The following is a 26,309-nucleotide window of genomic DNA, read 5'->3' as shown; positions in this document are numbered from 1 at the left end:
CAGTGTTTATTGAAAGGAAAATTTTCAATAAAATGTCAAATAATAAAAAAAAAAAAAAAAAAAAAAAGAACCCAGGCCAGCAGCATGAGTATCATTTGGCAGCTTGTTAGAAATGCAAATTGTAGGGTCCCACCCCAGACCTATTGAATCGGAAACTCTGTGGGTGGGGTCCAAGGTTTCTGTGGTTTAACAAGTTCTCCAGGCGATTCTGATGCGTGCTCAAATTTGAGAACAATTATCTAGGACCATTAAAAGTTGACCAAGGAGCAAACATTTATCAGATTAATAAGAGGAAACCTTACAGCCCTGAAAATAAGTGGTAGGGAAATAGGTTAGGTCTCTGGGAGGTAGAGGGTGCATGTCCCTGGACAGCTGGAGAACCATGGGTAAGCTGAAATGTGGTGCTAAAATAATAGGGGACCTTTTCTACATGGCAGTCTGTGCTAGGGAATACCTCTTGGTTCAATGAAGGGAAGAAAGGTGCCAGGCAGACTGACTCATCCATTTACTAAGCCTCTGCTCTTTATCATCTTGCTTGGTGTTGGTAAGAGGACCTTCTTTCACTTTTTCCCACATGCCAAGTTCCTTTCCATATCAGGGCATCCCCCATGCTGCTCCTCTGCCCAGAATGCCTTTCATGCCTCTTTCAGCACCCAAATTCTCATGGCTACTCACTCTGAGTCTCAACTTAAATGTCGCTTTCTCAGTGACTCCTTTCTTGATCCTCTACAATGTCAAATATGTTTATGACACTCTACTTATAACTACACATTTAATATTTGTCTCCTCCTGTAGGTCTTAAGTTCCATGAAAGTAAGGACTGTGTCTAAATCTCACTCAATAAATATCTGTTGAATGGAGATTCATTAATTTAATAAATGTTATGGAAATCAAATGAGTGTTAAAGAACCTTGTTTCCTAAGCCCTGGTCTGGAGGCTAAGCTGGTTCAGAATACATCATCAGTGGTTTCTGTAGCCTCTTCTTCTTACATTGTTAGATTTTTTTATTCTCCAGATCCTCTATTTGATGGGTCTACTAAAGGGCACTTCAACCAATAGTGGTAGAAAAGTGAGAAAAAAATGGCTACAACTTGCTGATCACACAATAGGAAGAACCAGTCACTGTGCTTCAGGTTTGCCATGCATTAAGTCATTCAGGCCTCCAGGAATTTTATGAGATAATGGTATCACCTTCATTCTAGAGGTGAAGAGAGGCTCAAAGATGTTACATTGTATGGACAAAGATCACAGCAGCTGTGGAGTTAGGATTTATACCTAGGATTTATGCCCAGCTTCAAACTCTATGGTAATGACCACTAGGAGAAAGACGATAACCTCAAGAGAAGTAATGAATAGAAAGTTAAATGTTGCTCAAGAGACATCATATTGCATGTAAAGTACCTCAATGCTGGGCATATATTAAATATACAATGAATACTATTATTGACTATCATCATCATCATCATCATCATCACTATCAACATCCTTAGTCTTGATAATCCTCATATTGTATTTTTAGATCCTGAAACTCACATCCGAGCAAATTCTGGACATCCTTTATCTGATATAGTTAAGTTTAGAGAAATACCCTCTCAGAAAAAAAATGACCCAAAAGGAAATTTATGAACTGCATATCCTCAAAGCTGCATTTAGACTCAAATGACCTGAAAATTACTACTGAAGTCTATTGCTTACATTTTAAATGTTTTCTAGTGAATTAGTTTTGAGACTTGGAAATTGCACAGACTCAAAAAGTTGTTTTCCAGATTCTAAACTGGAATTAAGCACATCCAAGTCTTTTGGTACTGTAATGTCCCTAGTTTCTGAAACACTTAGATCTAGTTCTGCCTCTCTTTCTCGGCATTTCTCAGTTTTCACTCACATAAGTATCAATTTGTAAGATCCACGCCATCTTTCACCAACACTGGCCTCACTGCCAGAAGAAAGAGGCTGGAACAAAGCTGCAGTGAGTGCAAAGCAGTGACAAACATTCAGGAAAACAAAAGAGACAAAGGGCTGAAGTTGACCACCACCAGATTAGCTATTTTCTGTGGAAGAACACTGAGACCTGACCCACGAGAGAAGGAACCAAACCCATCCTTCCTATTGCTAAACGTGGTCACCGAAATGGTGAGGAGGGCCAACAGGTCTCTGAGAGGGAGCTTGATGGGAAGAGGCAGCCTTCAGGAATGTGACTGATGGGAGGTTCATGAGACCAATGCCCAGGAGCATAACAGTGATTGTAGGGCCTCAATAAGAAAGATCAACAGGAAAAAATGTAATGCTGATCACTAACCTTTTCAGTGTTTCCAAAATCAGTGTATATTCAAATTCAAATTGAAAGTAATTTAAAAGTGCCTATCATGTACCAGGCCCTATTCATGTTACTTTCATATATATTAGTTTCTTCTTATCCTTCTAACAACAAAGTGTGTTAACCATATATTGTTGTCAACACTTAACATTAAAAAAAAAGTTAAGGGTTTCTATTTTTGGCGATGGTGGAAGAGTTTGTTGCATTCTTACTCTCATGAGAATAATCAAAAAAGCTGGATAAACTTAAAAAAAAGAAAACCTAAAAACTACTTGAAGGCATTGGAGAACTCCTAAGACAGCTAGGACCTGGGAGGCCAAGACTGATTCTAAAAACTAGGTAGGTAAGCACATTGAATTGAGCCCAACATTCTGTGGCATTTTTCTCTCCAAGTCATTTGCTAATTCACAAGTGGCACAGAATTAAATGCTAAGAAAACGAGCAGAGTGCAGTGGCAAAGAGACTTGGAGGCTGAGCAGAGATTCTGACATTCTCATAGGGTTGGGAAGATAGGAATTGGAGTTGAGAACCTGCTAAGGAAGAAGGGATTGGTAAACAACACAGACTCTCAGAATCACAGAAAGGTTACCCTCTAGGAGTAAGAGTAAACTAATAAACTACCCCTCACATAACTAAAATCCAGCTTCTAGTCATCTCAATCAAAGACTGCATTAAGGCAATGTGTCCCTTAATGGGACATATTATTAAATACATCTTCTCTGAAGAAAGATATCATCAGCCTGAGATTTCTACAGCTTTTCAAGGACTGTGTCTAGCATTTGATCAAAAATATGCATACCAGGACATAAGACCAAATGACTAAGGCAAAGAAGAAAATCAAACAATATGAACAGACCCACAGTTCAGATAGTGACATTATTCAGATAGTGACATTATTAGACATGGTTCTTAAAATAACTGCAATTAATGTATTCAAGAAAAAAAGACAATATGATGGAGAATTTCATCAGAGAAGTAGCATCTCAGGGTAAAACAAACAGACACCTAAAACTGAAAATTACAATAACTAAAATTAAGTGCTCAACAGAAGGGTTTAATAGAAGACTGGACACAGCACACAGGCAAGAGTAGTAAATCAGAAGGCAGAGAACTCAAAAACCAGACTGCATCACAGAGAGAAAACCGGAAACGAACAGAGAGCAAGAGACATGTACAGAAAGATCAGATATTTTTATTTTATTGGATCCCAGAAGGAAGGGAGAGAGAGAGAAAGAGAGAAGAAAATGGAAGACGAGGAGGAAGAGAAGAGGAAGAAGAGGAGAGGAAGAGGAGAAGGAGGGAACAGAAACAATTCTGAAGAGGTGTGACCAGCTGAGAATTTTTCAAAGATGATGAAGAACACTAAAGCACAGATTTAAGAAGCTCTGCAAATCCTAATCAGGTTTAAACATACCTCCTTGCCAACACAGGCTCACAGACACATCACAATAAAACTGCTGAAAACCAAGACAAAAAGGAAAAAATTTAAAGCAGTCAAATAAAAATGATACATTACAGTTGAGTATCCCTTATCTGAAAAGTTTGGGACCAGAAGTGTTCTGGATTTTGGATGTGTTTGGATTTTAGAATATTTGCATTATATCCTTATTGTTTGAGGATTCCAAATCTAAAAATCCAAAATCCAAAGTGCTCCAATAAGCATTTCCTTTGAACATAATGTCAGTGCTCAAAAAGTTTCAGATTTCAGAAAATTTAGGATTATGGATTTTCAGATTTGGAATGTTCCACCTGTATCTTCAAAGGAGTAACAGTTGTCTGACAACAAACTTTGATAAAAACATTGAAAGTTAGAAAACAGTGGAATGATATCTTTAATATATTAAAAGAAGAAAAAAATCACTGGCAATTACATACCTACAGAAAATATCCTTAAAAATAAAGATGAAATAAAACCGTTTTAAAACAAATAAAAACAGAGAATTTGCCACATTACAAAAATACTAAAGGAAATTATTGAGGAAAAAAGGAAAAGCATTCTGGGAAACACAGATATTCAGAAAGAAACAAAGAGAAAAAGCAACAGTTAAAATAAATGCTTACCATATAAACAGTAATTACAGTGTATTGTTTGGTTCAAAACATCTGTAGATTTAAGATAAATGAAAACATAGCCTAAAATCTACAAGATTGACAAAAAAAGGAGAAAATAAAAATTGTAAATATCAGGAATGAAACAGAGGATATCACTACAGAATATGCAGATCAATAAGATACTAACAATATCAGAATAGGAAAATAAGGGAATACAACAAACAATTCTACACACATAGATTTGACAACTTAAAATGGACCAACTCCTAGAAAAGTAAACACGCCCACAACTCATACAACATGATATAATTTGGATAGTGTTACAGTTATCAAGGACATTGAATTCATAATTAAAAACCTCATAAAAAAGAACTCTCCAGGCCCAGATGATTTCACTGGAAAATTCTAACAAATGTTTAAAGAAAAATTAACATGAGTTCTACACAATCCCTTCCAGAAAAAGAAGGGGAGGTAATACTTTCCTTACACATTCAATGAAGACAGCAATAAATATTAGCAAATGAATTAAATATATATAATTATTAAATGATTTATTAAATTTATTAAATTTATGATACATTATTTCATAATACAATATTAAATTGATTATTCAATTTAATATTTATTAAATTATATTTAACTGAATATTTATTAAATGATTATATTTAATTAAAATTAAATAATATATAAAATAGTTACATACTATGACTACATTTAATTAGATACTATGACTAAAAATAATTATATACTATACTATAATAAATGAGTTTTATTCTAGAAATGCAAGGCAGGTTCAATGTTTGAAAAGTGATCAATGTAAACCAACATGTTAACAGGATAAACAAAAAAAAATCACAAGATCATATGAACTGAAGTGGAAAAAGCATTTGACAAAATTCATGCTCATTTATGAAAAAACCTCTCAGAAAACTAGGAATGAAGAGAAACTTCTTCAACTTGATAAAGACAGCTACAAAAAACTTACAGCTAACAGTACATTCAATGGTGAGAAGAAATGTTTTCTTTCAGGAAAATGTCAAGAAAGTTCATTTTCACCATTGTGGTTCAACATAGTACCGGAGGTTCTAGCCAGCACAATGAGGCAAGAAAAGGAAATAAAAAGCATACAGATAAGAATGGAAGACATACAACATATGTTCACACAAAAGCATGTAGGTGATTGTTTATAGCAACTCTGTTTGTAATAGCTATAAACTAGAAACAACCAAAATATCCAGGAACAGATGAATGATTAAGCAAATGGTACATCCACAGCATGATTAAGCAATGGTACATCCATACCATGGGTTAACCATACTCAATGATTAAGCAAATAGTGCATCCATACCATGGGTTACTACTCAGAAGTAAGAAGAAATGAACTAGTGATACCCACAACAACTTGGATGGACCTCCAGGGTGTGAAAAAAGCCAATTTCAAAAGGTCACATGCTACCCCATTTATGTGATTCCATTTAGGTAACATTCTAGAAATGACAGAATTATGGACAGAAAACAGATGAGGGATTGCCAAGAGTTAGGGATGGGGAAAGGTGTGTGACTATAAAGGAGTAGTATGAGGGGTGTCTTCGTGGTGACAAAAATAGTTCTGTATCTTAATTGCAGAAATGGTCACATGGATCTACCTGTGTGACAAAATGGCACAGAACTATGCACATGCATTGTACCAATGTCAAATTCCTGGTTTTGATATTGTACTACGATTATGTAAGATGTAACCACTGGAGAAAATTGGGTGAAAGGTACAAGGAACTTCTCAATATTTTATCTGCAACTTCTTCTGACTCTAGAAAAATTTCAAAATGAAAAGTTAAAAATAACTATATAACTATATATAACTATGACTATGTAATAACTATAACTATATGGTTACAGAAAATGTAAAGAAAAATACATGAAGTTATTTGGTAAGAACTGTCATCCAAATGGGAAAAAAAAATCTACTACAGTTAAGTTGAGAATTAAGAACATTTTGTAATTCCCTACCCAACTTCAGTTCACTAATAGGGAATGAATAGCAATCTTAATGACAAAATGGTGTAAATGCTCACATATCAGCATATATTACATTAGCTTAAACTTAAACGGTGCTTATTAACTGCCAGCTGCTGTTTTTCTGTTTACATATATGAACTCATATATGTAATCTGTCCTTTGGAATCTGTCCTTAGCATCAGCAAAGATTGTATAATGAAAAGGTATGTGGCTTAGCCTAAGAGATTAATGCAAATCCTTGTAATAACACTCTGATGTAGGTACTATGATTATGCTCACTTTACAGATGTGGAAACTGAACCAGAGAGATGGGAATAATTTCTGCAAAGTCACACAACTATACTGAGTGGCAGAGCCAGGTTTTAAATCAAGAAGGTTTGGCTTTACAATCTATGGCCTTACCTGCTAAGCTGTCTCTTATATACAGAATTTCCTTTATTGTCTTCCTTTGTTCTATCTCCTGGCTCTTAAACCACAGTGTAAATAATAATTAATATAAATGTTGTATATAATATCATACACACTTTGCTTAAGGGTAGTTTAAGGGATTTTCAAGGGTAATTTTGACTGTGAGCTATTCTTATCTTGTGTTTGACTTTAAAGACTAACCTTCCCTGTAGATGTGACTACACCTTAAGCTCTTGGTGTTAAGTGTGCGTGTGACCTGACTGGCATTTTTAGGGCTTGGTTTTTCGTGAATAAATCAGTAGAGGGCATGGTATAAGGATATCCTGTCAGGTTTTCCTCTAAGAATGAGCATGGCTTGAGCCTAGGCCCCCTACTGAACTTGACATAGAAAATCTTCTGCATGTACATGGAAGAGAATATCCTTCTTAGTGTGGTATACAGAAGTCTTGGCAATTTGGAGAGTGAGAGGCTGAGTAATGGCCAAGTTTGGGAAAATCTATAGTGCTTGCTCAGGATTGACTGAAGTCTGTGCAAAACAATGGCTCCTGAATTCTATTTCTGGATGGGTTCATATCAATCCTCAGTCAGCTTTCCAGAAAAGAGGATATTTCACAGCATATAAATATTAAAACGTCTCCTTAAAATGTTGGATAATTATGAGTATACCATTAAAACTATCCTTTCCGGCCCTTTTTCATCCCACTGATTATTTATTGTTTGAAAAGATAAATACAGAAAAGCAATTGACCTAACAATGGCCTATTCTTGATTACACTTTGCATTAAATACAAAAATTATAAGGAGGGCACTTTGGAATCTGTCCTTAGCATCAGCAAAGATTGTATAATGAAAAGGTATGTGGCTTAGCCTAAGACATTAATGCAAAGCACAGGTTACAAGAGGCCTGGAGTAAGTGTGGTAGATCCACACAAATCTAGCACTACTTCAGAGAAGTAGGTCAAAGCCCAAGGCTTCTGATATGCTTTTGTACCCTGCAGCCTTGAGTAGGGTGCTTTGCACAAAACGTACATATAATTTTTTTAACGGGATGAATGAATGAGCTAATGAATGAATAAATGAGAGAGAAAGGGAGGAAGGGAGAAATATCTGGCAGGTCAGCAGCAGCATGCATGCTATTTGCACATGCTTAGTAGTTTCCAACATTTTTGACTGCAATCTACCGTGAGAAATGCATTTTGCATCATGTCCCAATACTCAGCTATACTCATATCATATGTCCACATTTTATATACACATATAACTGCAACAAAAATACAAAACAATGCTTAATTACTTACAGTATATGTAATGCTCTTTCTTTTTCCTTTATATTCTATTAACAAATATTCATTGTCACACTACATTGATTTTAAGATGTGCTAATAGGGTATAACATGAAGTTTGAGAAACCCTAGCATGGCTGGAAGCTCATGCATGAGTTTTGGAGTAAGACTTGGGTTGAAACCTTAGCTCTGCCGACTTATTATCTGTGTCACCATAGGTAAGTTTCATAATTTCTCAGAGCCTCTAGTTTTTCACTGGTGAAATAGATTCCTACTCCACAGGATTTCTGTCATCTTTCTAAAGCACACATCTGAACATGCCAACCCTACTTTAAGCGTTCCCCATTGCCTTGGGCTAAAGTCTAAATGTTTTATCGCAGATTATCTGGCCTTTAACAACATGGCCTGTGCTAACTTTCATCTCTGGCCTCCAGCTGGCCCTGACTTACACTCTACACTCCAGCTCTTCTAATATATGTGGTTTCCTAAATGTACCATGTTTTCTCTGTGGGCCTTTGTGCATGCCCTTATACCTACTCAGTTTCTAGTTCTTCTTTAGGTCGTAATATGGATTCCTTCAAGGAGCCAGATCTGCATTCAAGCATCTCTGGCTCACCCTTATTGTAGCATATCACTGTTATTATTCCAGATTGTTAGCTGCATCTCTCTGGAGGGCAAGAAACTCTGGATTCTGTGCCATTCTTTTTGTGTTATTTTATGTCGAAGTGAAGAAATTCTGTATATCCCTTCCAACCTCTTCTTACTAAACAGAATTAGTTAGACGAATATATCCTAAGGATCAGGTCATTTGTTTGAAAAGCATCCCGGTCAATGCTTAAATGCTTAAATGACAGCTTTAATAAATCAGGGTAACCCTTTGGCAAACATTCCTCAAACATGCCCATTTACCGCCAGTGGTTGAGGATGGGGGGAAGGGGCCTTGAAAATGGATGGTCACTGAGTACAAACCCTCTTTGCCTAGCTCATGCATAATAAAGCAGAAGATTGTCTACATCTGTCACCCATGGACACTGACAATTTAGGCAGATATAACTAGTATAGTCCCAAGGGTAGGGCTCTCAGACGATGGGAAAAAAATTAATGAGAACATCAAGTTTTAAAGAGATGGGATGGAGGAAAGTAGAGTTAATGGTATATCAGTTACTATTAGCATTTATCTAGTTACAGAGATTCTTTCATTAAGAGATTTCTCATTATTGTTTAAAAGTCACTTAAAAATTGATGGTAATATATTCTAAGAAAAAAAATCTGATTGCTTTGTTCAATTGATGAGTTAACTCTCTATGGAAATGGCATTTATCACTGGGATTCTCACATTGAAATGTGATCACTTTTGTTCGTCTGTAAAAACTAAAAACAAATCTCTAAGTAATCTACTGTATTCACTGTTCAAGTCCCTACACACAGCCACACGAAGTCATGAGTCAGAGGTGACAGACAAAATGCTATTAAACTAAAATAGAATTAACTGGAAAACTCACTAGAGAGAAAGAGACTGGGGACAAACACCAACAGAGGTATGAGCTGTACATGACAATGCTATGGCTCAATAAAATGCTGAATCTCTGAAATTAACAAACTGTTCTGACAAAGAGATATCAACTATCCTACATTGCCCCAGTGATACAAGATATGTTCACATCCAGCTGTTCACACAGCTACAAAGCTTCCTGTTAATGCTTTTTCTATCCCTCATTGCCCTTATTTTAGAATTCCCAAAGCACATGCTTTTTCGGTGGTCATGAAAATTAGGAATGTATGTCCCCCAGTTGCCTCTAGGAGTTATTTAGACAGAGCAGTGGAAGGGAGGTGGGGATGGTTAATGGGTACAAAAAAATAGAAAGAATAAGCAAGACCTAGTATTTGATAGCACAACAGGGTGACTCTAGTCAATATTAATTTAATTGTACACTTAAAAATACATAAAAGAGTATAACTGGATTGTTTGCAACACAAAGGATAAATGCTTAAGGGATGGAGATCCCGTTTTCCATGACATGATTATTATGCATTGCATGCCTGTATCAAAATATCTCATGCACCCCATAAATATATATATATATATATACCTATTATATACTCACAAAAATTAAAAATAAAAAATATAAAACAAGAAGTTGTTCAGGCTGAAATATTTCTGCCTGAGCTATAAAAGAGGGTCTACATAATAAGGATAGCCTCTCACAGGGAGTTAATAAGAATACATTTGACGAAAGTACTATATACTGCGAATCTATAACTTTTGCATTATTAAAGGGAAGTGGAAAAAAAAAAGAGAAAAGACATCTAAAGGTAATCTATTTGTGGTGGATTCCATAGAGTGGCTCCCTAAAAGCCACTCACTACTCAATTCTCTCTTGACTTTGTTTACTGTAAAGTTGAAGTTCTATTTTCAAAACCTTTTCGCAACTAGAGTAAATCTTTTAATACATTTTTTGCCAATGAGAAGTTGTTGGGGTCTTCTGGGGAATCTTTTCAAAGGGATGAACTTGACTAGCACATTCCATTGACCATTTGCCCCTTTCTCCTTTCTCCCTGGAAGGTGGACATGAAACTTAGAGTGGCTACGGCCATCTTGGAATCATGATGCAACATAAAGAAAAGGCTTTGCCACTGGGAAAGGCAAGAGAGGAAGAGGAAAAGAGGCCATCTAAATTCCTTAATGGGCGAGACACGTGTATCAGCTGAGTTTTCTGTTGTTTACAGTCAAACAGGATCTGACTTGACACTGTTGTTATTGACAGTTCTTCTGGGACCCATAGAAATTGGACTAGTCCGTTCTGTGGATGATTGTTAAGCCTAACTCAGAGCCAAATGGACAATCAAGTGACATGGTAGGATACTGCCTTAGTTCCGATGATGAGCTTAGGGACATCTAATGAGTTATGGTTTGTAACAAACAATTGCCAAAGTAGCTCAGTGTGTAATGAATGCTCTCTTCACTTATGCAGATGATATGACTGATCTAACAGAATCTGCACTGTTGGGCTGGGTGCAGTGGCTCATGCCTGTAATCCCAGCACTTTGGGAGGCCGAGGCGGGTGGATCACCTGAGGTCAGGAGTTCGAGACCAGCCTGGCCAACAGTGAAACCCTGTCTCTACTAAAAATACAAAAAATTAGCTGGGCGTGGTGGCAGGCACCTGTAATCCCAGCTACTCAGGAGGCTGAGGCAGGAGAATTGCTTGAACCAGAGAGGTGGAGGTTGCAGTGAGCCAAGATCGCGTCATTGCACTCTAGCCCAGGCGACAGTGCGAGACTCCACCACAAAAAAAAAAAAAAAAAAAAAAAAAAAAAAAGAATCTGCACTGAAATTTTTTAAGTTTTCTTGCCTTTCATCTCCTCACTTGCTTTTCTGTTTCTACTTTTTCTTTCTGATGATTGCAATACACTGGCATGAGTTGAGGCTAGAGCTAGGAATTAACCATTAAATATGGGACCCTGGAACAGATGGACTCTAACAGGTTCCCAAATCTATTATTTTAAATGGTCAACAAAAGATACAGTCAATAATCTTCCTCAATGGTTATATTTAGTTCAATAATCTTCTCAATATATATACCAATAATATATAATAGTCTGATAATATATAGTCCAATAATCTTCCTAAATATAGTTGACATTTATTGAGCCAAACACTGAAATGATTTCATTTAATCCACGAATAAACCAGACAAGAGCAGGTATACTCATGTCCTCATTTTACAGTGAGAATCAGGCTTTGCAAAATTAATACATTTGAACCAAGGCCCTGGAAAGATAAATCTATAGTCTCAGGTCTTTCTCACACTGAGTGCACTTACAATTTCATGATTTTTACAACATATCTCGTATACACCTCTATTCTAATGGAACATATTATATTGTAATTATTTGTTTACAAGATAGTTTTGGCTATCAGACTGAGTTCCTTGAGAGTCAGATTGCTTCTAAACTTCTTTGTGTGACCTCTGGAATACAACAGATGCTCAATAAAATTTTCCTGCAAAATTAGTGGATACATGCTGGAAAACCAAAGCTGCTTAACTGGAGCATTGAGGAGCTGTGCGCTATTTGCCACTTTAATTTTACAGCTGCCATATATCAGTCACTAACTAAGTATTTAGTAAGCAAATACTACATGCCTCTAAGTGCCTGGTATTACATCAGCTCACAGAGTGTTATTTTGCATAAGTAAGTCTAAATGGACACTTTATTTATGAATATTAGAAAGAGGAAAAATAAAGGGGGACAGGCGCGGTGGCTCATGCCTGTAATCCCAGCGCTTTGGGAGGCCTAGGCGGGCGGATCACCTGAGGTCAGGAGTTCGAGACCAGCCTGGCCAACGTGATGAAACCCTGTCTCTACTAAAAATACAAAAAATTAGCTGGGCATGGTGGCGGGCACCTGTAATCCCAACTACTTGGGAGGCTGAGGCAGGAGAATCACTTGAACCTGGGAGGTAGAGGTAGCAGTGAGCTGAGATTGCACCACCGCATTCCAGCCTGGGCAACAAGAGGGCAACTCTGTCTCCAAAAAAAAAAAAAAAAAAAAAAAAAAAGCGGTCTCTAAGATTCATCAAGAGCAAATAGTTCCCCACACTTTTTTTTTTTGAGATGGAGTTTTGCTCTTGTTGCCCAGGCTGGAGTGCAATGGCACAAGCTCGGCTGACCTCAACCTGCACCTCCCGGGTTCAAGCGATTCTCCTGCCTCAGCCTCCCAAGTAGCTGGGATTATAGGCATGGGCTACCACGCCCAGCTAATTTTGTATTTTTAGTAGAGATGGGGTTTCTCCATGTTGGTCAGGTTGGTCTCGAACTCCTGACCTCAGGTGATCTGCCCACCTCGGCCTCCCAAAGTGCTGGGATTCCAGGCTTGAGCCACCACGCCCAACCATAATTCATTTTCTTGTTAGGGTTACCAGAGTGGTAAATCAAAGGATTTTCACAAACATGGTGTACCTCGTTATCACAAAGATAAGTTCAGATGAACTGGAAAATGCAGACTAGATAACAGCAGACTAGATTAATAGCTAACTGAAGATCCCAAAGAGTGTTGATTAATGGAGGTCTCAAGTGATGAGATGCTGGGATTGTATTTGATATTGATCAACGATCTCATCAATGACATGGAGGAGCCCACAATGATTAAATATGAGGATGGTACAATCTAGGGAACAACAAATACATTGGAGTACAAAAATCAATACTTTAAAATATCTTTATTGGCTACAACAATGGGCTAAACCTAATAAGTAAATATTCAACTTTGATAAAGAGACTATCCCACATTTAAAAAAGTTATTGTACCAATATAGGATTTTGTAAATTTATTGGGAAATCTTGTTTGATAGCAACTTCAGTGAAAAAAAAGCAGACATTTAGTTAAAAAGTGCAATACAAGCTAATAATGACAATGGACATAAAAGCTTAGGCCACATTAATAAGTGTAAAGGATTAAAATCAAAGGATACCCAGAGTCCCGCTGATTTCTGTGATTTTCTGACCATATCTGAAATATGGTACCCAGTTCTGCATGCCATGCCCAACAAAGCAATCATAAACGCAATAGACTTTAGTGTACATTTTCCCCAAATGGCTGCCAAGAGGGCTGAAGGTGTGAATTATAATTTAAGAAGGGGCTAAAACAGCTGGGAGAGTTTATGCTGAAGAAATGATTATACAAGAAACTTCTCAAGGTCATTTGCTGTGTTTTCTACATCCTTCTGAAGGCCAGTGCTAAGCACAGGGCCTGGCATATGTTTAGAGTTCATAAATGTTTGTTAGTGAAGGTGGTCACGGCAGTCACTTTAAATATCTAAAAGGCTGTTAATGAGGCCTAGATGCTGTGTCCAGGTAGCTCAACCCAAGATCCCTGGTAAAAGCTACACGGAGACAGTGTTTGGGTGAGTAAAAAGTGGGCATTTCTACATCAACTAGAGTGATCTAAAAGAAAAAGGATGCCTCATGAATTTTGTCACTGAAGTATGCCAATGTGAGTTAGGTAACATTCATGAGGCAGTTTGTGGAGAAGATGCCTCTGATGAGTGGGACGTGAGGCTTGACCACTGAAGGTGCTAGCCAACTTTAAGATACTGTTAAATCAGCCGGGTGCGGTGGCTCACGCCCATAATCCTAGCACTTTGGGAGGCCAAGGTGGGCAGATCACGAGGTCAGGAGTTTGAGACCAGCCTGGCCAACATGGTGAAACCCCGTCTCTACTAAAAATACAAAAAATTAGCTGGGTGTGGTGGTGCACATGTGTAATCCCAGATACTTGGGAGGCTGAGGCAAGGGAATCGCTTGAATACAGGAGGTGGAGGTTGCAGAGAGCCAAGATCGCGCCATTGCACTCCAGCCTGGGCAACAAGAGCGAAGCTCCATCTCAAGAAAAAAAAAAAAAGGTTCTGTTAAACCATTCATTCATTATTCCAAAAATATTTATTGAGGACAGACCGCCCCAGGAACTGAGGAGACAGGGTGAGCAAAAGCAGGATAGGTCCCTACCACCATGAAGCCTGAAGCTGAGACCAGTGGTCTCCAAAATGGGCTGTATAAACCCCATTTGAGAGAGGAAGAAAATAACAGAACCACTACTCATGTTACAATTTATTAAAGTCTCATTTTAAAATTAATTTCTCTATTTGGTATATGTCTTATATGTAATATATTAGTAGGGTAAATTAGTATATATCAGTTAGAAACAAATGCCCCTATTTTTAGAGGTTAACACCCAAAAGCATTTTTTTTTCTTTTACTGATAGTGTGTGCAATCAAACCCATTTGGCAATCTCTAGAAATGAATGTCAAATTGTCACACAAACTAATGCAAAACTGCATTTGTGCTGTGTGCCACACATACCTTCTAGCCCCCTATTTGGAACTGTTTTGTCCTCATCCAGACATAAAGTTTTCATGTTCATACACTGTGGGAGCCCTTTCAATGCTGGCATTGTGGTGGAAAACTAGCACACTGTAAACCTGAGTAATTGTCAGGCTTTGAGGGCAGGATTTAACCCATGCTACGTTCAAATCCTGGAAGAACCAGCATTGTGAAAATCTAGTCACGTGTCTCTGTCCTGGTGGTAGAAATTTTTTTTCAACCACTGTCATTTATAGGTGAATCTTTTATAAGGAAATTTTTTTTTCTAAGATGGGCTGAAGGTTCAGGGCCAACCTTTGAGAAGCAAGTAGGTATGAGACCGAAGTCGCCTCTATTAGAAAGCTACTATGGACCACATATATACGATCTGTTCCTATGAGACAGAGATATATGGACAAATAGGATATGTTTCATATGGAGATAGAAAAAAATGCAAAAAGTAAAATCTTATTTAACCATCACAGGATGAAAGGCTATATTATTATGATCTTCCCTTTTACAAATAAGTAGGTGAGGATAAACCACCTATGCTATTAAACAGCCTATTGAATTCCAGGATTATATCTCACGTTAAAACCCTCAGTGAGTTCTTCCCCTCAGCGAGCTCTTCCCCAACCCAAACCCTGCCCCACCTCCCTCAGGATGGAGTCCAAACTCTTCATCAAGGCCAGCCAACCTCTCTCATCTGCCTTTGGTCAGCTCTGAGGCCATCCTATGTTCTCTCTTTCCATTTACCCCTCCCACCAGGTTTCTATTTTACTGAGAGTCTTTCAGTCCCCCTTACACATCATGCTTCCTCTCCCCTCTGTTTTCACCCTTGCTGCCTGGCCCCAGACAGTACCCTGCACTTACTCTTCAGTTGCACTTTCCACACTGTGTTCTCACTGCATGTTTAGGTCTTTGTATTGCCACTGGATCCTAATCTCTATAATGAAGGCAGCATAATCATCTTCCTCCCAGTTCCCTGGTGAGTCCAGTACTGAACTCAGGCCCTGACCCTTAGTGGATACTCAATAAGTATTTGTTGAATTATATGCATTAAAATAAAAAATGGCATCTTGGATAAGTCATGCAGCTCATGCAGGAGTATTTGGAAGTGGACTGGACCCATATCAGCTTCATCCCCAAACCCATGATTTAATCTGCCATTATATGTTGGGAGCCTGGATGGATGCTTCTTTATTTATCCAGGTACTAATTTCCTTAATATGGTTTGGATCTGTGTCCCTGCCTAAATTTCATGTCAAATTGTAATCCCCAATGTTGGAAGTGGGGCCTGGCGGGAGATGATTGGATCATGGGGGTGGATTTCCCCACTGGTACTGTTTTTGCAATGGTGAGTGAGTTCTCATGAGATCTGGCCATTTAGAAGTATGTAGCACCTCCCTCCACTCTGTCTTGCTCCTGTCCCTGCCATGTAAGACCTGACTGCTTCCCCTTTGCCTTCTGCCACGATTGAAAGTTTGTGGACGCCTCCTGAGAAGCTGAGCTGATGCCAGCATCATGCTTCCTGGACAGCCTGCAGAACTGTGAGCCTATTAAACCTCTTTTCTTTGTAAATTACCCAGTCACAGGTATTTCATGATAGCAGTGCAAGAATGGACTAATACATTCCTCAAGTAGGAAATGAGAGTATGGGTCTATATCATAGTGTGGGGTAGGGAAAAGAAGACTTTAGAACAGAGAGATCTAGGATAAAGTCCTGATTCCATGCTGTGTGACCTTGGGCAAGCCACTCATCTTCTCTGGGCCCCAGTTTCTGCAGTAATCATATGAGAGGGTCACTCTAGACAGTCTCTGAATTCTCTTGTTAGCTCTGAAATACTGTCACAGAAGGAACTTCAAAGCTGCAACTTTTCCATTCTATAACTCTGCTCTCTGTTTGTCACCAAGAGCTCACTCCTTAAGTTCTCACCTCTTAATCAATTCTCTTCTCATTATAATTCTCCCTCTGGTCCTATTTAGCTACTAAAACTGTTCTCTCTAAATTAACTGATGACCTTTTAGTGGCCAAATCTAAAGCCCTCTTTTTAGTCCTTATTCCACTGAGCTCTCTGAAGCATTTGAAAGCCTCATGTCTGTGATATCTGCTAAACATCTTTGTCTTTGTTTTAAGCTAAAGTTTTGGGCTGCTTCTTATACTCTCCTGTCTCCAACGCCACTCTCTTATTTCAAGCTCCTGTCCTCATTTACTACTGTAATCATCTCTTACTTTGTCTCTTAGTCTAACCATCTTCTTCTTTGTCTGCCATCAAGTTGGAAGAGCTATTTTCCCAAAACACAAATCCATCAGCTCATTCCCCAGTTATGACATTTTAGTGGCTCCCATTGTCTACGGGATTGGCAAATACATCAAAACCCCCTACACACTTGCTACCACTCATCATTCTGGAGTCCAGGAAAAATACCCTTATTCAGGCATAACTTCAGAACTCTTCTTTTTTGTTTTGAGACAGGATCTTTCTCTGTCACCCAGGGTAGAGTACAGTGGTACTATCAACAGGTCACTACAGCCTTGGACTCCTGGGCTCAAGCCATCCTCCCACCTCAGCCTCCTGAGTAGGTTGGACTACAGGTGCACACCACCACACCTGGATAGTTAAAAAAAGAAACTTTTGTAGAGGCCGGGTATGGTGGCTCATGCCTGTAATCCCAGCATTTTGGGAGGCCAAGGGGGGCAGATCACCTGAAGTCAGGAGTTTGAGACCAGTCTGGTCAACGTGGCAAAACCCTGTCTCTACTAAAAATACAAAAAATTAGTCGGGTTGGTGGCTTGTGCCTGTAGTCCCAGCTACTTGGGAGATGGAGACACGAGAATCACTTGAACCCAGGAGGCAGAGGTTGCAGTGAGCTGACATCATGCCACTGCACTCCAGCCTGGGTGACAGAGTGAGATTCAAAAAAAAAAAAAAATATTTTGTAGAGATGGAGTCTTGCTATATTGCTCAGGCTGGTCTCCAACTCCTGGCCTCAAGTGATTCTCCCTTACCCTGGACTCCCAAAGTGCTGGGATTATACTGTGCCTTGCCTCAGAACCTTCATTAACACAGATTTCTGGACAGCCACTACCAATCATTAAGTAGCAGCCTAAGATACAACCCATTAAATCACAAACTGACCCCAGCCTGCTTTGCAGCCTCTTTTCCTATCACTTTCCTTCCCACCCACGCTCCGTGTCTGGGTGCTTCTGAGCTCCCCTAACAGGCCTGCTCTTTCAGACCACTTTGCTCTTGTGCATGCTTAATTATTCTGCAAAGAAAACAATTCCTCTACTGCAATTGCTCCTGTCTTACTAAGCCTTCTAGAGCCAGTTCAAATATCACCTCTGTTTGGAGGACTTTCCTGACTAGCTTAGGCAGAGTTAGAAAGGAAAAACTTCTTTTCCTTCTATTTACAAGACATTGCAATGATCCATTTCTACGTGTGTTGGTCCTCTATTCACTAGATTATGACCTCTTCTGGCCTGGGACTGTTTCTTAATCATCTCTCTATCTTCCCTAAAGCTTTCTACAGTAGTTAGAACACATTAGGTGTCAAATACATACTTACTAAACGAGTGAAGGAATGAAAAGATGAATGGATGAATGGCATTGCCCTCTAACAGTACGTATGGTAGGTTTAGAATTCGTAGGTTCCTGCTTACAGATACTATTAGGGAAACTGCCATAGCAACTCTTCTTAGACTTATCTGGGCACAGGCATAACAGGGAAGTTCAGAATTTCATTGAAAAAGGAGAGTAATAATAATAATAATAATAATAACAATGATGATGATAATAGCTAACATTAGTGAATGCTTACTGTGTGCCAGGACAAAATCGGCTTGCTTGAAGACTTGAAGAACAAGGAGCAGGGCAGTCTTTAAGTATAATTAAAGATAAGAGCAGGATAAAGATAATTCTGAGTATAAAGAGTTACATTTTGATCTGCTATCCAAAAACAGGACAGCAGTGTAAACTCTACTGAAAGCAGCTTTTGATCACTTTTAATATAAAGGGGTCAGAGCCAAAAGTAACACTCTTTTACACATATGTCTGGACTGGGCAGTCAATAATTTTTTTATATCATTTTATAGTGGCTGCAGTTAAGATTATCATAAGAAATTTATTTTCTGGTCACATCGACATAGATTAGTTAGTAGAGTTTCCTAAATAGTGTTCCAAAGATCTATGAGAAACATATGCTTTAGATCACAAAAATTTGGGGGATGATGCATGCTGGCTGTTGGATGGTCCTCTTAGAAACTCAGAATGCATGTCAGCATATTGGGCATAAGAAGACTGCAATAAGAAAACCTGTTCTTCCAAGGCCCGGTGACTCGCGCCTCAAATCCCAGCACTGTGGGATGCCGAGGTGGGTGGATCACGAGGTCAGGAGTTCAAGACCAGCCTGGTTAAGACAGTGAAACCCCATCTCTACTAAAAATTCAAAAATTAGCCAGCCGTGGTCGCAGGCATCTGTAATCCCAGCTACTCACTCGGGAGGCTGAGGCAGGAGAATCGCTTGAACCTAGGAGGCGGAGGTTGCAGTTAGCTTCGATCGTACCACTGCACTCCAGCCTGGTTGACAGAGTGAGACTCCGTCTCAAAAAAAAAAAAAAAAAAGGAAAACCTGTTTCTTGTGGCTTACCCTAGAATTCCCCATATGTATTTGACTTGTGAATCCTTATTTATAAAATGCCTCATATTTATTTCCATGGAATTAGTATTGGAAAATATTGGCTTAGGAGGTTCCTATGAACAGTCCCTCTGTGTTGGGATTCTAGCTGTGGAATATGCAAAGAGGATTGTTATGAAGACCTATCTAATTTAGGGAAGGTAAGATTGACTACGGTTTGGGCCAGAAGAGATTCATGCCTGGTGTTATTATTTATACGATAAAATTCAATCCTCTACGAAGGCTGGGGAGAAAAATCCAACTCTTAATCAATTATTTGAATTAGCAGTTTAGTTATTATGGCTATATCACAGTCATAAAAATTTATATTTTCATTTTGTCCCAAAGAAAAACTTGACCATCTTTCTTTAATATTATCAACCTGGAAGCCTGACACTAAGGATTAAAAATTGCTCCTTCCTTCCCACTTGGTTATTGGAAAGGCTCTGAAAGGTAATCAGTCTTTTGAAGCTACACTTTACAGTCTGCATAAAAATGCCATGATTTCCCTTCCTCTCCCCAACCTAATTGAAAGTGCATAATATCACCCAGCTGGGCAAATGTAAATGGTAAACATATGCAATATATCATGCTATCACACAAAGGCTGGTTACTAATAGGGACTGGGTGGTTGTCAGAACCCTAAGAAGTCTGGAAAACAAGTCTTTTCTTCATACAGAATGAGAGCCCTCTGTGCCTGCTACCCTTCTTCCCCACCACCTCCTTCCAGACGTCAAGCTAGTCAGATTAGTCCAAGATCAGTCAACTCATTCCTTGCATGTGTAATTCCAAGGGTCACCTAACAATGCATATTGACTAAAACTCTCTTACATCAGTCTTTCAAGACATGAAGCATTTTACTTTTGGCAGGAGGTGGGGTTGGAATTATCTTGTTTTCTACCTACTTCAATTGTACTGACAGATGGTCCTATTATCTCTCTCCTTAGCTGCTAAACCTAAAGATCTGTGGACTTGTCACCTCTTATCTTTCTCTACTTCATCAAACTCCTATTGCCAAGATTATCTCTTTTTCTACCTCTGATCATCCATGAATATCTATACAGGGTCACCTTTCCATTGAGTACAAAATCCCCATCTTACTTTTCAAAGGCCCCTGCTCCTCTGCAGCTATCTGTAATTCCCACTTCAATTACACCTACTTGGAAGCTATCATTTTCTCTTTTCTGACTCTCCACCTCCATGTGCCATGCCATCTTCCTGAATAAATCTTTTACAATTGGTCTCTTGGGAGAAAGGACAATATTCATTCAAAGTTTTCATCATGAGATGTCTGTCACAATATTCCTTCAAAAATGGCTCCCTGTTGCATCATGAACTCTGCTACTACTATTCATTCATGCCACCTTACAATTGGCTATTGTTTTATTTTTGATGGTGGATACCTTACAGGTCGGTCAAAGGATGGCACTTGTCTAGGGTACTGAGTCATTTCAGTTTTAATTGATTGAAGGAGATATTTTTTATCGGTTTCAGCAGTAGAGATGATTTGAAACATACTGAATTAAAGCTACATTTATCTTTCACTAAGTTTATTACCTGTCAGCTGGAGCCAGTGGATGGTATGGCTTGTTGACCTTGGCATAGAGACCCTCTAAGTGGTCTCTTTCTGGAGACAGTGGACGGCCATCCCGAGGGTAACCAAATGGTCCAGCTCGAGGGGGAGATGGAGATCTATAGACATTTGCTGATGTGCATGGTTCCCGAAAGTGGTTCACTCTGGCATAATTGGGGTCCATTTCATCATCATCCATATCATACACTGATCCAATTGCACCAGTAGCATAATCAAGAAGACCTCTTGCCTGCTTTTCCCTTAGCTCCTGATGTTTTGCTCCAATCCTGAAAAATACAGTACAGGTAGCAAAGATGTATGTGAGTTTCATATGATAATACAATCAAATACTCTCTTGAATTTATGTTAACTCTTCCTCGTCTCTTAGCTGTCATTCTCCTGTTTACTCAAGATCACAGCATGCAGAAATGCCAACAGCATAAGAAGATTAATTTTATATATCTGATCTTTATTTGTTACAGGGTCTTTACTTTGATAGCAATGCTATGGGTATTTTGATATCTTGCCCACTGATGACTAGGCTGATAGTAGCTTCAGAGGCTGATTTTCATTCACATTCCCTCCCCACAGATGGCATGTGCTTGTGGGAACAGTGCACCTTTGGTTCGATATTATAGAAGCCTTTCTTGGGAGAGGGATGCATGTTAACAAACCCATCAAAATCCTGTAGTTTTTCTATGACTTCAGTAATTTAGTGCCCTAGAGTTCCTGTGTATTCTTCTAAAGAAAAGAACTTGTGAAAATTGATTTAAATATGAAAAAGAAATACAGAGGCTTTCCGGTCACTAAAAGCAGTGGGATCAGGGATAAATTATAAGAGACTCTAAGTTTTTTGGTTATACAAATGGGGATTATTGTATCTCATTATATAGGGGCTAGGGACAGAGTAAAATAGCAAAGAAATTAATAGGTTCCTGACAGAGATGAATTGGCACATATAAGTGAATTAAACACCATTACTGGCAGAACTCCACAGTGCTAAAGCCTTAAGTGATATTACAAAATGCTAGTGCTAATCAGTGGCACTATGCAGTCTACTGGGAATGGAAGCAGAAAAATATACTTAGGTGGATTCCAAATCCATCTGAATTTTGAGAATTTGACATTTAATCTGGAAAGTGTTAGATCAGCTCTCCTAAATTCTCAGTAATGTATTAAAATAGAAAGGTCACTATAGCCTCTTACTGGACAACGGTGATCTTGATGGTGTGAGGAGGTCTTCAGCACTAATGAGAAAAGAGTGTAAACCTTGTCACTGGACAAAGAAGGGGCACTGTGTACAAGAGGAGAGATAAGACAATGCTGGGTCAGGTGGCTAAAGAAGGTCAAGAAAAGATGGGACAAACTTGATGTCCTGGGCCCAGAGAATATAAGAGGGCTGTGGGCTAGAAGTGAATGATCTGTATATGACTGGAGACATAGGGGAGGCCTGGACGAGTTAAAAAAACAACAACTGAAACCCATCAGTGTCTTCCCCCATTCAAACAAAAACAGCTGTTTTGCACATGGAAGCTAGTTTTATTTTGCAAAACATCAAATCCTTTGTAAAAATCTTTAGAAGGCAGGATTTTCTGAGGTATTTTTCTCTTTTGGCAGAACAGCATTTTTGTTTTTTATTTTTTTTGAGTAAGGAGGAGAAAAGAAATTGGACAATTTCAATCGGGAAGCAAAAAGCAAAAAACAAAACAAAAAAGAATAAGAGGGCATGAGACCAAAACCAAAACCAAAACAAAACCCCAGCACCTATCCTCAAGTTACAACAGATGAAAATAAATGCCAGGATATATTATTGCATATCTCTTTTGATTAGGCCAAACCTGTGCCCTACACATAAGTAATTAGAAGAATTTATATTTTTGCATACGGCAACTTGAATTTCCAAGGGATTCTGAATTAAGATGAAAGGAAGATTACACAGTAGGGTACCCGTTAAGGGGCCTTGCCTATTCCCTTTCAATGCATGTTAGTCCTAGATTCATGGATGTTTGTTTTGAGTAATTTTTGATAAAGAAGATAACCTGCTCCATTCTGCAACAAAACAATCTTTCCAGAGACAGTGCAGACTTGATTATCAGAGAATGCTTGCTGCACCCTGATGATAGGGATGGATTTCCATTGCAAATACAGCAAAGGACATCAATAAAGTTAGGGGGTAGGATTCTGTGTGGTTGCTATCCCTCATAAGTGAGATGCCTTCAAGAGAAATCATTCAGCAGAAAGATGAATATCTCACGGCTGCCTCATGGGGCTACACTTGTGTGCATTAATGGAAGAGGAAAATACTAAGCTTGATTTTTAAAAATCACAGAAATAGAACACTGGTATCTGTACTCCTTATTTCATCACTTCTCTTTCTTAGAGGTTTTCTCATTAATTAAACTTGCTGAGTACGTGGAGAATCTCAGATGAAAAGTACTATGTGTATGCCAAGCAATATTTTATCTTATATTTTTCCTTTCTGAAACAAAACCGTCTCTCTTTGATACTCTGCACCAGTGAGTGTTTCAGTAACTAATTTCATATTAATCATTCAACAGGTAAAATAGTAATTTCTCTGAACAATCATTATTATGTCATATATCAGGGTCCCTCCATGTTGAGGAGGACAAGGTAATCTCTGAAAAGGAGTGTATGGTGGCAGAAGAGACCAAGATGGAAGTGTCAAGGAAATTTTTTTTTTTTTGGTAGCTCTGACCCTCACCCCCACCCCCCATTCATGTGAGAATTTTAATTGTTTATAATCATTTCCACTTAGAGGTTTCCTTACCACTGGGAACTCAACCTGTTAAAATATTTATTTTTCAAAAGATACCCTTTTTTATTTGACAGTACTACCAGTTACCCCATTCTTCTGAGCAAACTGCCTTTGAATTGTTTAAATCTCCTCTTTCTCTTTTCCTCTATGGGAACATTGCTGCTTCTTTTCTCCATAACACCTCTTGGGTATCCTCTTTTATTTCCATTTCTTTCATCACAGTCTAATGTTCAGGCTTTTATATTGCCCAGATCTGCACCATCCAATATAATGGCCATTAGCTGAGTGTGGCCCTATAAAATTAAATTTGAAGTAATTCACATCAAATCAATTTCTCAGTTTCACAAACCACATTTCAAGTGCTCAGTAACTACATGTGGCTAGTAACTACTATATTGGACAACACAAACAGAGACTAATTCCATCACTGCAGAGCGTTCTATTGGACTGTACTGGCCTAGATTATTCTGAGAGTTTTTGGTATGTCACCTCATCCCACTTTAATATATACCTTAAAAGGCTCTGGAATAATCTTCCTTAAAGAGTATTTCCTGTCATATCTGTCAGATTGAGGATCTCTAATAAGAGATGATAATAAACGATGAAGTCAAGTGACTCTACTTCCCTCCCTGAAACTCTATATGAACAAACACTTGAGAAATTGGGAAGAAACTTCTGTCTACAGTGGAATTAGAAAACGACCATAATCTCATGCCTTGCTATGAAACTTGGACTCAGCCCCAAAGGTAGAGTGCACCACCAGTCGATATATGGCTGCATCTCCAGCCATGCATACATTGCACTGAAAATAAGGAGGGAGTCTACAGGGGTACAGTCAATAAAATTTAATATAGTCTAAGGATAGGAATAGGACCCTGGAATTGTAGGGTAATTCTTTGCGGGGATCCAGCTTCAGAATGGAGGAGAGGCAGAGATAGAAGAGAGATATTTCCCCTGAGCAGGTCTCCTACCTTAAAAAAAAACTTCATGGAGGTGAAGTAGTGAGAAGAGAGAAGTATGAACCTGCTTTGTATCTGATAGGCAGAATTAGCAGAGTTATATAACCCAGACTCATCAAAATAGGACCAATAACCTAGGTGACTTCACTAAGAAGTAGGCTGATCTCAGACTAGCTCTCCCAAAACAGAAAACCATAGAAAACAAGCCCCCAGGGCAGAGCACCCAGCAAATCTGGCAAATGGGTATTTTGAGAGATCACGTAGAATTGAAGCTGCTGGTAACCTTAGATCACTATGCCCATGTTATTTAATACTATATTTTAGCATAGATTTTTTTAAAATAAGATTAAAAAAACTTCCATAGAAGATAATATAAATTTAATGGTCATACTTAAATACAGTAAAAGAAAATGTTAGAGCTTATTGCATATAGTAAGCATAAGTGCTCTCTCAAGAAGGAGGAAAATCAAGTAATCGACAAATGCAGGCAAACTCATGCTGGCCTCTAACATAAATAAAGATAAAAGAAAAACACCCTCAAACATTTGAAAACACAGAGGGAATATAGTACTTAGTGACCCATCTTGAAAAACTTATTAATAACGGAAAACAGCAAACTAAGAACTGCGTCAAAATGAAGAATTCAACATGGTTGCTACGGCCGTAATGTCTCCCAAAATTCATGTGTTGAAATACAGTCTCCATTGTGGTGGTATTAAGAGGTGGAGCCTTTTGGGAAGTGACTAAGCCATCGTGAAAAGATTAACATCTTATAAATGGCTACAGAGCACTAGCTAAGGTCCCTCTTTGCTATTCCATTGTTCTGTTCTTCTGCCAAATGAGGAAACCTAGGCAGCACCATCTATGGGCAAGAGGGCCTCGCCAGACACTGAACCTGCTGGCACCTTGATCTTAGACTTCTCGGTCTCTTGAACTATGCGAAAATAAATAAATTTCTGTCTTTATAAATTACCCTGTCTCAGGGTTTTGTTACAGCAGCAAAAATGGACTAAGATAATGGTGAAGCTGTGGAATAGCAAGTCTGGAGGTAAGCAATACATTCATTTAAGTATAAAACTAAGACTAAATATCTGTGGGAACAATAATTATAGAAAAAATGTAAACATTATAAACTCTGATAATATAAAATATAAAAAAACTAATGAAAATCACAAGTTAATAAGGAAGTAATTTAGGAGAGAGTACCCTATCTTTATTTTCACCCTTCCTCATTTTCTCACTTTATAAAGCAGGCATCAGTAGTTACTGTCTAAAATTGATACATCAAGAAACAGAGGTTTGAATATATTAAATATAATTACAAAGAAACCACTAAAACCCAAATTTTCAGCAGGAGAGAAATACACAAAATAAACTCTTAACCATATAGC

The 26,309-nt window shown here is 38.4% G+C and overlaps 1 protein-coding gene across 11 annotated transcripts in view; it reads right to left on the bottom strand.

Annotated features, from left to right (window-relative positions):
- The window catches only part of PARD3B (par-3 family cell polarity regulator beta), a 1,076,689-nt gene that overhangs the window by 158,826 nt on the left and 891,554 nt on the right, over positions 1–26,309 (bottom strand). For all 11 annotated transcript variants that reach the window (XM_024243295.3, XM_024243296.3, XM_024243297.3 and 8 more), the window contains one exon: positions 21,168–21,470. In XM_024243295.3, the coding sequence (XP_024099063.2) occupies positions 21,168–21,470 (303 nt within the window). The remainder of the gene's footprint in view (positions 1–21,167; positions 21,471–26,309) is intronic.

This window comes from Pongo abelii, chromosome 11 (genome assembly GCF_028885655.2).
Source record: "Pongo abelii isolate AG06213 chromosome 11, NHGRI_mPonAbe1-v2.0_pri, whole genome shotgun sequence".
In the NCBI taxonomy this organism is placed as follows: Eukaryota; Metazoa; Chordata; class Mammalia; order Primates; family Hominidae; genus Pongo; species Pongo abelii.
Note: the sequence above shows the minus strand (reverse complement) of the source record. Positions and strands in the feature narration are given on the sequence as shown.